The sequence below is a fragment of the Quercus robur genome, chromosome 5, assembly GCF_932294415.1.
Source record: "Quercus robur chromosome 5, dhQueRobu3.1, whole genome shotgun sequence".
NCBI classification, from domain to species: domain Eukaryota; kingdom Viridiplantae; phylum Streptophyta; class Magnoliopsida; order Fagales; family Fagaceae; genus Quercus; species Quercus robur.
In genome coordinates, this window is record NC_065538.1 from 30,464,440 (window position 1) to 30,477,831 (window position 13,392).

At 32.2% G+C, this 13,392-nt stretch overlaps 1 protein-coding gene across 4 annotated transcripts; it reads left to right on the plus strand.

Annotated features, from left to right (window-relative positions):
* The first annotated feature begins 1,393 nt into the window (after window positions 1–1,393).
* LOC126725757 (uncharacterized) lies at window positions 1,394–10,211 on the plus strand. Of its 4 annotated transcripts, none has more exons than XM_050430662.1 (11): window positions 1,396–1,879; window positions 3,282–3,357; window positions 3,435–3,520; window positions 4,038–4,131; window positions 4,228–4,304; window positions 4,534–4,661; window positions 5,590–5,661; window positions 7,847–7,917; window positions 8,018–8,093; window positions 9,538–9,681; window positions 9,764–10,211. In XM_050430662.1, the coding sequence occupies exons 1-11, from the start codon at window positions 1,571–1,573 to the stop codon at window positions 9,801–9,803; spliced, it is 1,173 nt and encodes a 390-aa protein (XP_050286619.1). In that variant the 5' UTR covers window positions 1,396–1,570; the 3' UTR covers window positions 9,804–10,211. The 4 variants fall into 4 exon arrangements, with proteins under 4 accessions (XP_050286620.1, XP_050286619.1, XP_050286621.1 ...); XM_050430665.1 differs by having other exon boundaries at window positions 1,724–1,879; window positions 3,282–3,340; XM_050430663.1 differs by lacking the exon at window positions 5,590–5,661 and having other exon boundaries at window positions 1,394–1,879.
* The last annotated feature ends 3,181 nt before the right edge of the window (window positions 10,212–13,392 follow it).

Genomic DNA, 13,392 nt, shown 5'->3' on the forward strand with positions numbered 1-13,392 from the left:
ATTGTTACTAGCAGATGTCCCATGCGATGCGCGAGTTCGCCATTAGTTATTTTATAATACTCATATGTGTTATAATGTTTGGAAAATTAATTTCGATTATGTATTATACGTCACTAAAATAATGAATGAAAAAAAAATGGAACACAATATATCCATAAGTAACCATAATTAATTAGACTCTAAAAATGCCACTATATGTGCCCTTTTTTGTTTGATTAAGTGTACATGTATATTCCCCCTCAAAAAAAAAAAAAGTGTACATGTATATTTAATTCTTAGATTTGACGTTTCCAATATAAATATTTTATTATTTCCTTTTCTTTTTATAAAAAAAGTTTTTTTTTTTAAAAGAAAACATGTGAACTTTTGAAGGCTAAACATCTAAGATTTAAGGTTTATAATTTCTAATTTGCAAAACTAAATATACATGCCAAGAGATTAAAAATAAAACAATAATTGAACAAAGAAATATAAACTTATACTATTTCATATCTCACGTTTAATTTTACTTACATCTGAGTACCTTAATCACTTATAAAGATTAAACACTTTCCAAAAATATAAATAAAGACAAAAAACACATACCTTTTAGAAACCCCATATGTTGTTAAAGCATTGTATCAAGCTTTGATAGTGTTGTTAAGAAGTTTAGATCATATGCACCTAAAACCAAAGCCAATTTCATACTCTTTTTGACACTAATCTCACTCTTTGTCTCTCTATCTCTCCAGTCCTACTTTTCTTTTGGCCTTTTGATATTTTGTGATACTAGAATATATAAAAGAACATGAAAACTAACATTGAATGGAGAAAACCTATCATTTTTTAAATTAATGAAATTAAAAGTGAAAGAGTTCAAGAAGTTGGAAAAGGGAGAAAAACCAAATCTTTTAATTTTCTGCATTTATGGCTTAAACTAATCGTTGATAAGAAGATGAGAGGTGAAAGGCTAATGAAAAAGTACTCATACAAAGCACCACATGGCAGGACCTCATGCACTCTGCATGAGGTCTCTGATTTTATATATAATATTGATTGATTGGTTCTAATTTAAACCTACTATTGAAGTTATTTTTTCGCCCCTACCAATAATAACTCACAACCCGTAATAACTTTTCATTTAAAATTTACAATAAGAATATTGTAAAAATGTTGTGAACATAAAATTTTGATTTAAAATAAAAGTATGGTCAATTTTCTTGTCCTATAAATTCACATTTGTCACTGTCAGTCCTTGTTAACATAAACATTTTAACAATTGTTTAAACTTAAAGGTGTCATTTGTATTTTTGTCATAATTTTATTTATATAATATATATATACACACACGTACATATAGCTATATATCTTATAAATAAAATAAAATGAGAGAGAAGTTGGGAAGAAAAAAGTTGCGGCTTTCCTCACTCCTCATCTTCGACCACAAGAACGTTCAGAATACAAGTCTAGCCAAGGTTTCCTCATCCACGAGAATATGGAAAGTGAGAAGCAAGTGGCTCATGTTACATGTTACATACGTTAACTTTCAACAGCTCTCTCTCTCTCTCTCCCCACCTTAGAGACACCCATAATGGCCTGGGCTCTATTCTCTCCATCTCTCAACCTCTCACTCCCTCACACCACCAAGACCAACTTCAACAGAACACAGTGGTTCACCACTAAAACAAGTAGAGCAGCAACAACAACAACCACTACAACAACAAGAACAACCAGTATCAGAGCCAATGCTGCTGACCAAAAACAACCCAAAGACAAAGACGAAGACACTACTTCTGGTTTCAGTCCCTTTGCCTTTGTAACCGATAACCCATCAAGCCGCGAAGCCATTCAGCTCCCAGAGAGCCCTGCTGAAGATGGCAATGTCGGAGAAATGCTTTATGTATGTGTTCTTACTCTTACTCACCATTTTCTTCAACTGGGTATCTCTCAAACACTGTTATCGCTTATTACATATATATAGTTTCAATCATTTATATTCATGGGAATTTTTACTTTTTATTGGAGGGTATGTTTGTTCAATTCATGTTGTTGAGTTGGGTACTCATTTTTATTCTTTTTATCAGTTAGCAAATTCTTAAAATTAAGGACTTTAATTAGGATTTAGAGATTTTTATTCTATTATGTTATTTATTTTCTTGGAATTTTGAGAGGATGTTTATTTTTGAATTCATGAAATTTTGTACTTAAGTCTTAGACTCAACCTCTCAATTGATATTGTTCAGATTCTTGCTTATTGGTATTATCCTTGATGATTGTGTGGTTAAAATTTAGTGTTATTGTTATTTTTTGCTTTCTTCCAGGAATTTATTGTTTTCTAATTCACCAAATTCTGAGATCCAATTCTTCAGTTCCTTAAAAATTCAATCAATATTTCCTTAAAAATTCAATCAATATTACCAATATTTGGGCAAAACTAGTTATAGTAATTGACTATTTCCCAATCTTCATATGGGTTACTCATTTTATTCTACCAAATGTTGTTAAATGCTGTAACTGTCTAATCAATAGTCCCAAATAGTTGGCTACCCTGTGAAAGAATGACTGAATTCAATCATTCCTTTCTTGTAAATGATGGAATGGCCAAAACTACACTTAGAGATACGGGTGACTTTCTTGTGGTAGTAAATGTGGATGTGCAAGTAAGGGGCAGCAACTAAATAGGTAGCGAGACTGCCCTTAATTAAAAGCTTATATCTTCGAATTCCTTTAAAATGAAGTAGCTATGAAGCCCCCACTATGTTCTTTGTTTGATTGAAAAGGCCCCATATGTGTAACACTTCATGTAGCTTCCTGTTTGAGCTATTTATTTGATGAGCACCGTTGGTTACACACATGTGTATACACGTGTTTTATAACTAAAACACATGATTTCATGTTTGAAATCATGGGTTAAACCCATGTTTTTAGTTACAAAACACGCGTGTATACACGCCTGTGTAATAAGTTTTAGCCTTATTTGATATGGGTGAAATTTTCTGATTGACCTCTAACTCAATTATGTTGATTAAGGTTTGGAAGTTGGTTTAACTTGCATTCATTGGTTTGCTACTTGCATACAATTTTCTTTTTCATTGACAATCTCAATGAAACACCCTAAATGTGGTGGATGGATATTGTATTTAGTTAGAGCATCAATCAATTGAATTAAGTTCTTATTTTCTTTTTCCATTTTGGTGCCTTTGGTAAACTTTTAATGCTAACTGGTTTGTGATTTGTTGAAAGGTTTTGAATACATTTCATATCCATTGGTATCATACAACTTTCTTGTTTTCCAATTCTAGAGGATAGAAGACAAGGGAAAGGAATATGGCTCATACATCAAATCTGGAGAGTTTATATGGTTTGTAAGAGAAACTGGTAAATTTCTCTGCAGCAACATTAGTTTCTTTTATTTATCAACTTGGATTTATGAAAAGTTGATTCCATCCTTGCAGGTTCTGCTGAGAGCCAACGTGGAACAATTGTTTTCCTTCACGGGGCTCCAACACAATCTTACAGCTATCGAGTTGTTATGTCTGAGGTTGTAAGGCTGAATTTTCTTTTAGATCTTACAGTATACCTCTATTTTATAAATTATTTACTATAAGTTTCCTTCTCTTGTTAACACATACAGTTCTTCCATAAACATATAAACTCTTATATTCTGGTTCAAGAAAGAATATTAAAGTCTGACACAAACTTATGATCTAGAACATGGCTTGCTGACTACTCAAAAGTTGGTAGACTATTGCCAGTAAACCAGCAAGCAGACTCCACCAAGTTTATTTTTCCTGGTTTACTTTTCTTAGTCGTCTTGTAATAGCAGCTCAAGCAAATATAGTTAAGGACCTTAAGGTTATCTACACTTCTGTCTTTAGAACATCTACATGCCTTCAAATGTTTCTATTAGATGTTGCTATTAACCACATCTTGAATATGCCATTTTCCTATCCTTTCGGTTTGTCCATCCATTTATTGTGATTTTTTTTTTCCACTCTTAGCCGCCCTCAAGTGACTTCATGCTAAATGATGTTTAACTTTGCTATCATCTTGTCTAGATGTCAGATTATGGGTTCCATTGTTTTGCGCCTGATTGGATAGGATTTGGTTTTAGTGACAAGCCACAGCCAGGATATGGTTTTGATTACACAGGTTTCTATATTTCATTAATAAGTTCATTACTATATAATATTTGTCTTGCTCTATAATGGTCATGATTCTAAATGTTCTATGTTTCCACTGTTACAGAAAAGGAGTTCCATGAGGAATTTGATAAATTACTTGATGTGCTGGGGGTCAAATCTCCTTTTTTCCTCGTTGTTCAGGTTTGAAAAATCTTGCAAAGGAAAATGCATAGGAATGGTATTTATGATGAACTGTAAACATTACATTATATATGTTATAGAACATACAATTGTATCCTAAATTTTCAGAGGAATATGCTGCTGGGGAGGACTCAGTAAACATCTAGTCAAGTCATGACTACAATGATCTTATGGTTTCCTTTGCAATTAAAATTTTCATCTAATGTGTTCTCTCACATTCTCCATGAAGGGGTTTCTTGTAGGTTCATTTGGATTAACATGGGCCTTGAAGAACCCTAGCAAGATTTTGAAGCTCGCAATTTTAAACAGTCCGTTGACAGTTTCATCTCCTATCCCTGGACTGTTTCAAAAGCTAAGGTTCAGTTCTTATATTAACCATCAGTGGGATACTTATATTTCACTCATCATCTTGCTGACAGAATTACCTATGTGAATTGCTTATATTTGATTCATAGTCTTGCTGCTTATATGTGCTTCGCTCTTCATTATGGCTACCTTCACAGTAATGAAAAAGTGCAGGCTTAAGCTCTTTGCTGCTAATGTAAATAGGAAAATTACCATGACAATATATATAATCTGTTCTAGACCTTTTGGTTTAATCAATTTGTCCTTAAAACTTTGGCCTGGTGAAATCATTGCATGACAATTGGGACCATGTCCTGCATAAAGGTAGTATTACTTAGCGCCCTAATGAAGTAATTAGGTCATCTGGACTGCTAATATGTCTCAAATGTCAAGCATTAAAAATTGCATCCTTTCTATTCTCTTTCTGTAATTCCATTGTTATGTCAGCCACCTAAGTTTCTTTCTTGTCCTTCAGCTCTATGTTTATCCCTTTTTTTTTTTGTACTCTTCATGTTCATGTTCCCTTAATATAGAATCCTAGCGTGTGGTTGTACTAACGTATAATAATTATATATGTCATGCCTGGAATTTTTTCAAAAAAGAAAAAGTTATTTCATAAATTAATGTTTATTCTTCAAACTTTTGCTTCGATAATTGTGTTGTATTGGCAAATACTATAAAGGTAGTTTATAAGTCATGTGCCTTAAAATGTCTTGGGAGTATTGATTGATATATGACGTGGTTGACTATTGACCATTTTTGGTGTTGATATCTGACAGTTTTTTTTCCTGTTATGTAACAATGAGCATTAGACTGAAGCTCTGCTCCTACTCCTTTTTTTTTCATCCATTGTAACTTATCAATAAAATTACAGTTTCTTAATATTTTTTTTCTTAATTACATGTTCTCATTCCCACTTACTTTTTTTTTTTCTTTCTAGAATCCCTCTTTATGGTGAATTTACATGCCAGAATGCTATTATGGCTGAGCGCTTTATTGAAGCAGGTAGCCCGTACGTATCCAAAGTGTATCCAGTTCTTTGAGATAGTACTTAACTTCTGATTCCTATCAGTAATATCTTCTGTTTCATATATGCTAGGGGTTTTATATTAGAGCTTCAGTAAAGTTTTTTAGTTGATCTATTTTTTAATTTTATACATGAACTTCTGTGCAGTGTGTTTGAGCTGGACTACCTAGTCCGGAATCTAGTCCACCCTTGTTTAATTTTGTATATTGCTTCCTTCTGTATTTAAGACTGAAACAGACTTGCATGTATTAGAAAAAATGAGAGTACCCATCAGGAACAGTGTATCACATCACTCACGGTTTTTTTAGTAGTTAAAAAGAATAGTTATCAAAACCATACTGGAGGTTAACTTGGCCAAAAAATTGGTTCACTAGTTCAACCAATGGTTCATTGGTTAAATTTGTAGATTAATTAATTAATTAAATATATATTTTATAATTTTTAAAGCAACTAAAATGAAATAAAAATACTCTATTTAGGTAAATTAATAAATTATAACAATAAAAAAATTACATTATATGACATAAAGTTAGAGAGTATAAAAGAATAAACACGCCATTCACATAAATCATCTAATCACCAAGTTATATAGTCCAAAAGTCTTGAAACAACATATCTCATTAAAATTGAAAATAAATTTTTAGCTTAATCATTAAACCCTAGAGCTTAACAAAATTATTCAAATCTCCAAATACAACTCATGACTTCAAAGTCCAGTGACTTCATTGTCTTTTTGAGTTTTTTCATAGATACACATGGTATTTTTTTCATTTTTCTTTTTTCCACCGGTTAAAAAGATTAACCTGTGCAATCCATCGGTTTACATGGTTTGATAATGGGTTATTGCATATCCAGTATTTTACACCAAACCATTCCGGATAATGCTTTGGTTCACAGGTTTCACGGTTTAACCAGTGGTTTGGTACGAATTTAATTTTATTAATGTTCTGGGACCCGAAACTTCCTAAGCATTTCACTTACTTTTGTATAATGCTTCTAGAGTCCAGATGAAGAGGAGCATATGTTGATAAATGGTAATATCATGCTTGAATTCCCCAAGGTTTGTTATCCCAAAATGAAATTAGGAAAGAAATGTGTATACAATTTCAAATGGAACATGTAAATATAATGTTTGTCAAAAGTCATATGCTTTCACAAGCTCTTAGGGTTTCTAGATTCAAAGAACAGAAGAATATGCCAGCATGCTATTGAAATGAACTTTTCTCATAGTGCAAAATGTAGTCATTCATGTGTATCCTGCCAACTATTCAACTAAGTGAGTAAGAATACCTCCTTTTTAATTTGGAGAACTGTAGATTTCATAGTAACAATATTAGTAAATCCCATGTTGAATGTTTGAAACAGACAAAAATTAAGCCTCAAAATTTAGTGAGTGGTCCTTTTCTGATATCAAAGAAAAGCTCACAGCTACTAATCAATTAACCTGAGAAACAGGAATGCTGATTTTGGAGACATCACTTACCATTGAACTTGCTACCTAAAACAATGAGAGAGAGAGAGAGAGAGAGAAGATCTAACTAATGTGTAATGTTAAGGATGTTACAGTCCTGATTTTTACAGGATACAGGTCTTGTTAGATTTATTGTTTGGGCACATTTGACATTTACTTTGGGCTTAGACATTGATACCTGTGCCTACTTCACAGGTAATATGATCCTGGCCCACTGGAATAATAGCTTTAGTTAGATACCTACAATCTCATCTCTGAAAGCTAGAACTGATTATGGACAAATCTGTTGTCACTAGCATCCTAATATAGAAAAACAATTAGTATCAATAGTAAATTTTCCATTTATTATTATAAGCACCTAAACACACACTCAAAAGCACCTGATTCTAGGTATTAGGTATCCTGTTCAATTTTTTAAGAAACAGTAATGGTCTTCAAGTGAAGCTATTTGCATATGTGTGCAAGCTGCAGTAGAAATTGCATACCAAGCATTTTTTTATGTAAGTAGTGAAAGTATTATTTGAAATTACAGTTAATTTGTTTCCTAATATGCTATCAAAATAAAATACCAACATTATTCTTAAGAAGCTATTAGTCATCCCTTTAGTTATATCCTTAGCATGTAACATTTATGTTATAGAATAAGAACTGATACTTGTGCGTTTATTGCTCTTACAAAAGAATCTATGCTTTTGGCAGTTATGTCTTGAAGCTGGAAAAGGCTGATGTGTATCGGTTACCTTATTTGTCAAGTGGTGGACCTGGGTTTGGTGAGTGGTCCACTTATGCTTTGGAAAATATTTGAACCCTAAAAATTGTAGTTATTTTTCTTTGCCAGTTTTATTTAAGTTTTCTATGTTGGTGTTTCAGCTCTGCTTGAAGCTGCAAGAAAGGTTAATTTCAGAGATATCTTAAGCCAAATAGCAGAAGGCTTTGCATCTGGAAGGTATAATTTTTTTTCTTTTTCTCTCTGTGGGATGTGAACATTTTTATGCATGGGTTCATCTTTATATGTTTATGGCACAAGTTCTTATGCTTTAAGGTAAAAGAAAGTGATGCATGTTCTGAAATGTAATTTCTAGTTCAATACTCTTTTAGACAAAAGAACTAGAAACTCTCTCTTTATTTTTCTTTTTTTTTCCTACAATATTTTAGATCCATATTTTAACCTTTTTTCTTGAGCCAATGATTGCATTCTAATGCTTAACCCGATTAAAATTTGATTAATATGATATGATGTAATACTGACACCTGAATTAAATGAAATGTTGTTGAACTAGAGAAAAGCAATCAATCTCTGCAATTAAATGGTCTAATAAGTACTAAGCTGCTGGTTCAGCTTTTAGGTATTCTTTTATGTATCTTATATGACAGAAAACTACATGCCCAACACTTGATTTCTAAATGCCCAGAGTTGTCATCAATTAACATTCAACTGGTTGCGAAAAGGAGATCGCATCTTTTTCCATTTTTCCAGGTTCCTGCAAGTACAAAAGAGGCACAAGACAAGTACTCAAAGAAGTATAGAAAGGGGATCACCATAAAATAAAGATGATACATAAAAGGAAAGTAAAAAATAGAATCAAATTCTGAATTTTAGAGGATCAGTAGAACCAAAAAGAACTCAAAGAAGCTAGTAGAGGATGCCCATTTTTACCCTGTGCTTAAATGACTTCAGACCATTTTAGTATTTAGAAACCACATATTAATAATCTGCCCTTGTGCTTAAATGCCCTTCTTTTTCCTTTATAACCAAATACTCCATATCAACATCAAACAAGTAGACATTGTTCTATGAGCAAACTGCTTCAGCTCCAAGCTTAAGTGCCTGCCTTTTGGTCAAAGTGATGTTCATGAGTCTTGCATTCTAGTTCTTGATTCATGTACGCACAAGAGATTCAATATGTCCTTTCTTATTCAATGATAGACAATTCTATAACTTTTTATGAGTGACTTAATGGTAGAAAATTTCCACATTTTCTGTCCCCTGCACGATGCTAAATCTTTTTAAATTTTCATTTGAAGATTAGTTATGATGAAGTCCGAAACTTAAGTTATTTAGTCTAGTAGGCATCTTAAGTTATGCTTCATACCTTTGCAAGCTTGACTAAAATAAAACTGGGGTTTGACTTCAATGCAGTAGTGTGTCAACCATGCAAACTGAAGCCAAGAACAATTGTGGTACATGCATATGCAATGTTGTAGTTACCTTATCACACCCATGGCTATATTCAATAGCAATTGTGGATGGTCTTATGAAGTTGACAATGGTCATATTTCCGTAGTTCAAATAAATGTAGTTGTGTATTTTACTAACTCTGTTTGTGTTACTAATATGATGTTCAACTTTCCGCTGACGAATTGTGAATTAATGGATTGTGGACATATAGATGGGATAAACCGATACTGCTAGTTTGGGGAATATCAGACAAGTATCTGCCTCAATCTATTGCAGAAGAGTTTCAGGAAGGAAATCCAACTGCCATTAAGCTTAAGTTAATAGAAGGTGCTGGTCATATGCCACAAGAGGACTGGTAAGGATTTTAGTTATAGATTAATGAGCATTACAAGTTCATCCCCTTTAACAAAATCTTGAAATTTATTTTATTTTAACAGGCCCGAGAAAGTTATAGAAGCTTTGAGAGTATATTTCTAAATTCGCTGCCTAAATAAAAAATACAACCCAAAGATTGGCCTCTTGCAAGTTTTTATATTCAAATGTACTACCATTTAATTTGGTTTTTTTACCTATGAAGGTTCTTCACTGTAAATGTATCTCAATTTGAAGTATTCCATATTAGGTGATCCATGTTGATGTAATCAATTTATGTAACGGTCAAATTGTGTATTCGTCAAATTATTAGAAAAATTGATGTAATCTCTACGAAATTAATTTAACGAGCCAAGAAGCCTCCCAACCTATTCCATGCCATTATGGTCAAAACTATAGTGATTACACAAACCTTGATATACCGAGAGTAATGACTGATGCTTATTAATTTGAACAATGTATATTTTAATTTTTTTAGACCTTGGAGATATGGACATTTGTTCTAATTTTGAAGCTATGGTGATTACATTTGTAAATATAACATGTTTGATTTTGGGGTTGATCGTGATTCTATATGCATGTGGCTGGTTTATTATTAGGAAAATGTTAACATATGCTTTAAGGATATTGGTTTAGGAACTATTTTTAGAAATATTTTATAGGAAAATAATAAAGCAATTATTTTTTTTTTGTAGCTTTTTATATTTTTAATGAAAGTAGTGTTAAAACTTTCCTAATATTTTTTATTAGTAATTATCCTAATGATATTCGTTAACATAACTCTTATTATTAATAGGTTCGAATGACTTATGCAAACTTTTGTCTTGAAAAGACTTCTTGATCCCTCCCCCCACCCCCCCCCCCCCCCCCTCAAAAAAAAAAAAAAAAAGAAAAAAAGAAAAAGGAACACTTATTATGTGCATGAAGGACTAAAGGCAATATGGGTGAGATAGCGTAGACTTGGCAAAATTGGACCTAGGCCACTAAGCATGCATGTCCTTTTTTTTTTTTTTTTTCCTTAACAAATAAAAGCCATAGTTCCCAACGGGATCTTTTTTCTTTAATAAAATTAGTTTTTTACATCAAAAGCAATGCTTTCAAATCTATAACAAATGAAAAGAAAACAGCGGATAATAACTTATCCATTTACTCATAAATAGTTAAATACCAAAATAAATGTGAATTTAAAAGGGATGACTGTCTACTAGAAACTCCAACCTACGATTTTAGATGTCTACCCATCAATTAAAACTAAATACAAAATTAGCGGTGTAAACCATTTCTCTAATTAGTGGAATTGTAAGAATTTCCCTTTTTAAACTTTGATGGTCAAGTGAGCCAATTCGGATACCAATATCGCTACTCTTCTTAATAAGTTCACCATTAACTGGGTAGCCAAGGACCTAGCATTTTTTTCCCATTGGTACACCTATTTGAGTCCAAGACTCAGACACACCATACTCCTTCATCACCCATATGTGGCACATTCCACTCTTATCAAGCATAGAAAAAGAGAAAGTAATCAAAGCCAACGATCCCTTGAACAATGCAAGACATTTAGAAACAAAATAATTGTGTAAATAATTTTGAGGCAGCATTAAACCATGAAATCTCTCGTCATCGATATCAAAGGACAAAATGAATTTGTAGTTCCCCTCATAAATTGCTATAGAGTGCATAGCTCCATTAAAAAATAAACAAGGTGATAGATGAATATCAATAATAGATGACTCATTTAATGAATCCAATAATATTTCAATCTTTCTCCACAAATCCATAGTCAAATGTGTAAACCTCGACCTCAACGGGCTCTCCAAAAAAAAGGCACGAGTTTGAGAATCTTGAAGTCATTGTTTTGAAGCAAATCCAATAGCAAATTTAGCAACCAACAAGTATTGAAGGAAACAAGGAGCAGCAACCATCTTTAGCTTTCTAATGCTTGGGTTCCACAAATATATTTTGAGATTAGAAATGAGATGGGAATGAGATGAGTCCGTTTCTATTACAACAAAAGGCCCAATAGCCCAGATTTTGGGCTACACAATTGTCATCCCAGCGAACAATCGAAATCAACACAACAATTCAAGGTAAAAGAAACGAAAAATATCATCAACCTCAACCTCTATAATATGGGGTATAGTTAAATCTATAATATGGAGAGTCGCTTCCTTTTGACTTTGAGCATGTGCAGAATGTGCAACTATCTGCTTCTGATGACAATCTCTAATGCAAAACTGCTTCAGTGGGGAGAAATAAATTAATTTTGAACTGAAAAAAATATTCATTAATTTTTAACTTCTAACTTCTAGCCCGAATTCAAGGTTGAATCACAATTCATTTCAAGTAATTATAAAGGGTAAATTACATATTTGATCCATAACCTTTTTTCCATATGTCAATTTGGTTTCAAACGTTTCAAATGTATCAATTTAATCTATAATCTTTTAGTGCTGTGTAAAAATGATCATTTTCACCAGGAGAAGTTGAATTGCATCCTAAAATGCTAGCTCCAGAGACGATGGAGCCTTCAAGCACCTCAACGCCTTCTAGCTCTACCACCCAGTTTAGAATGGCCTCATCTCCCTCGACGAGATCCACCTTGTCCTCAACCGCCTCAGCATGAAGTGCTCCCTCGATTTCAAATCTGCTATGTTGACTTTTATGAGGACAAAAATCCTTTCTCGTGGAAGACTGAAAAAGTGTTTACCCTTTTTATATTCTCATAGTGTTCAGACTTTAGACGGCAAAGTTTTTTTTTTTTTTTTTTTAATGAACTCAAAATTAGCAAAGCATCCATTTTAGTTATTTATTTGTTTGTTTTTTTCGTAAAGATTGAATTATACTGGTATATAATAGTGTGTTTTACTGTGAGGCACTGTACCTTGCTTTGAAAAAGAATAAATTAAAATCAAATCGCCTGTTTTGGGTTCCTGGCTTTTATTTGGATGTCAAGAAAAATGAGATTTTTTTTTCTTAGTGGCTGGGGTTTAATTTTTTATTCTAAGTTTTTTTTTTTTTTTTAAGTGATCATTTCTAGAGAAATTTAATTGGAAAAATGAAAAAGTACAAAGAAAAAAATGAGATTAAAGATATTAAAGATATGTGTTGATTACACGTGGATTGGTTTTTTTTTTTTTTTTTTAAAGTTTAGGACAGTCCACATGGCAACATAGGTGGCATTAGAATAATTTCTTATTTGAGCCGTTAGCCATGTTAATATTTTTCATCCATAACTTAATAATATGAACTATTTTGCCATAACATTAAAAGGTTAGGAAATAAATTGACACATTTGAAACGCTAAAGACCAAATTAACATATGGTACAGAAGTTAGGAACCAAACATGTAATATACCCAATTATATATTTTCTTTATTTTTTCTTTCATTCTAAAACTTTTACCATTCTTTGAACCCTTGTTTTATGTGATTTAGTTAGCTTAACTAATAAACTCTCTTATTGTTGATAAAAAAATCTATGGCTTGAACTCTATGGTTTGAACTCTACCTACATCAAAAACCAATCAATGTCTTGATTTAATCTTAAAAAGTGATCATCATAGAGTGAATGTCATAATTTGAATTCTATCATACCATAAATAAATAAATAACCCCTTGTTTTAGTAAATAAGACTCAAATGTTAAATTGCAAAATTTGTGGGTTCTAATTAGCTCAACTGGTAAAATTTTTGATG

Excerpts from the sequence above, each read along its gene's own strand:
- LOC126725757 (XM_050430662.1), top strand. The coding sequence starts at position 1,571 with ATGGCCTGGGCTCTATTCTCTCCATCTCTCAACCTCTCACTCCCTCAC. Across the intron at positions 4,305-4,533 it reads CTTTTTTCCTCGTTGTTCAG|GGGTTTCTTGTAGGTTCATT; the intron begins GTTTGAAAAATC and ends TTCTCCATGAAG. Across the intron at positions 8,094-9,537 it reads GAAGGCTTTGCATCTGGAAG|ATGGGATAAACCGATACTGC; the intron begins GTATAATTTTTT and ends GTGGACATATAG.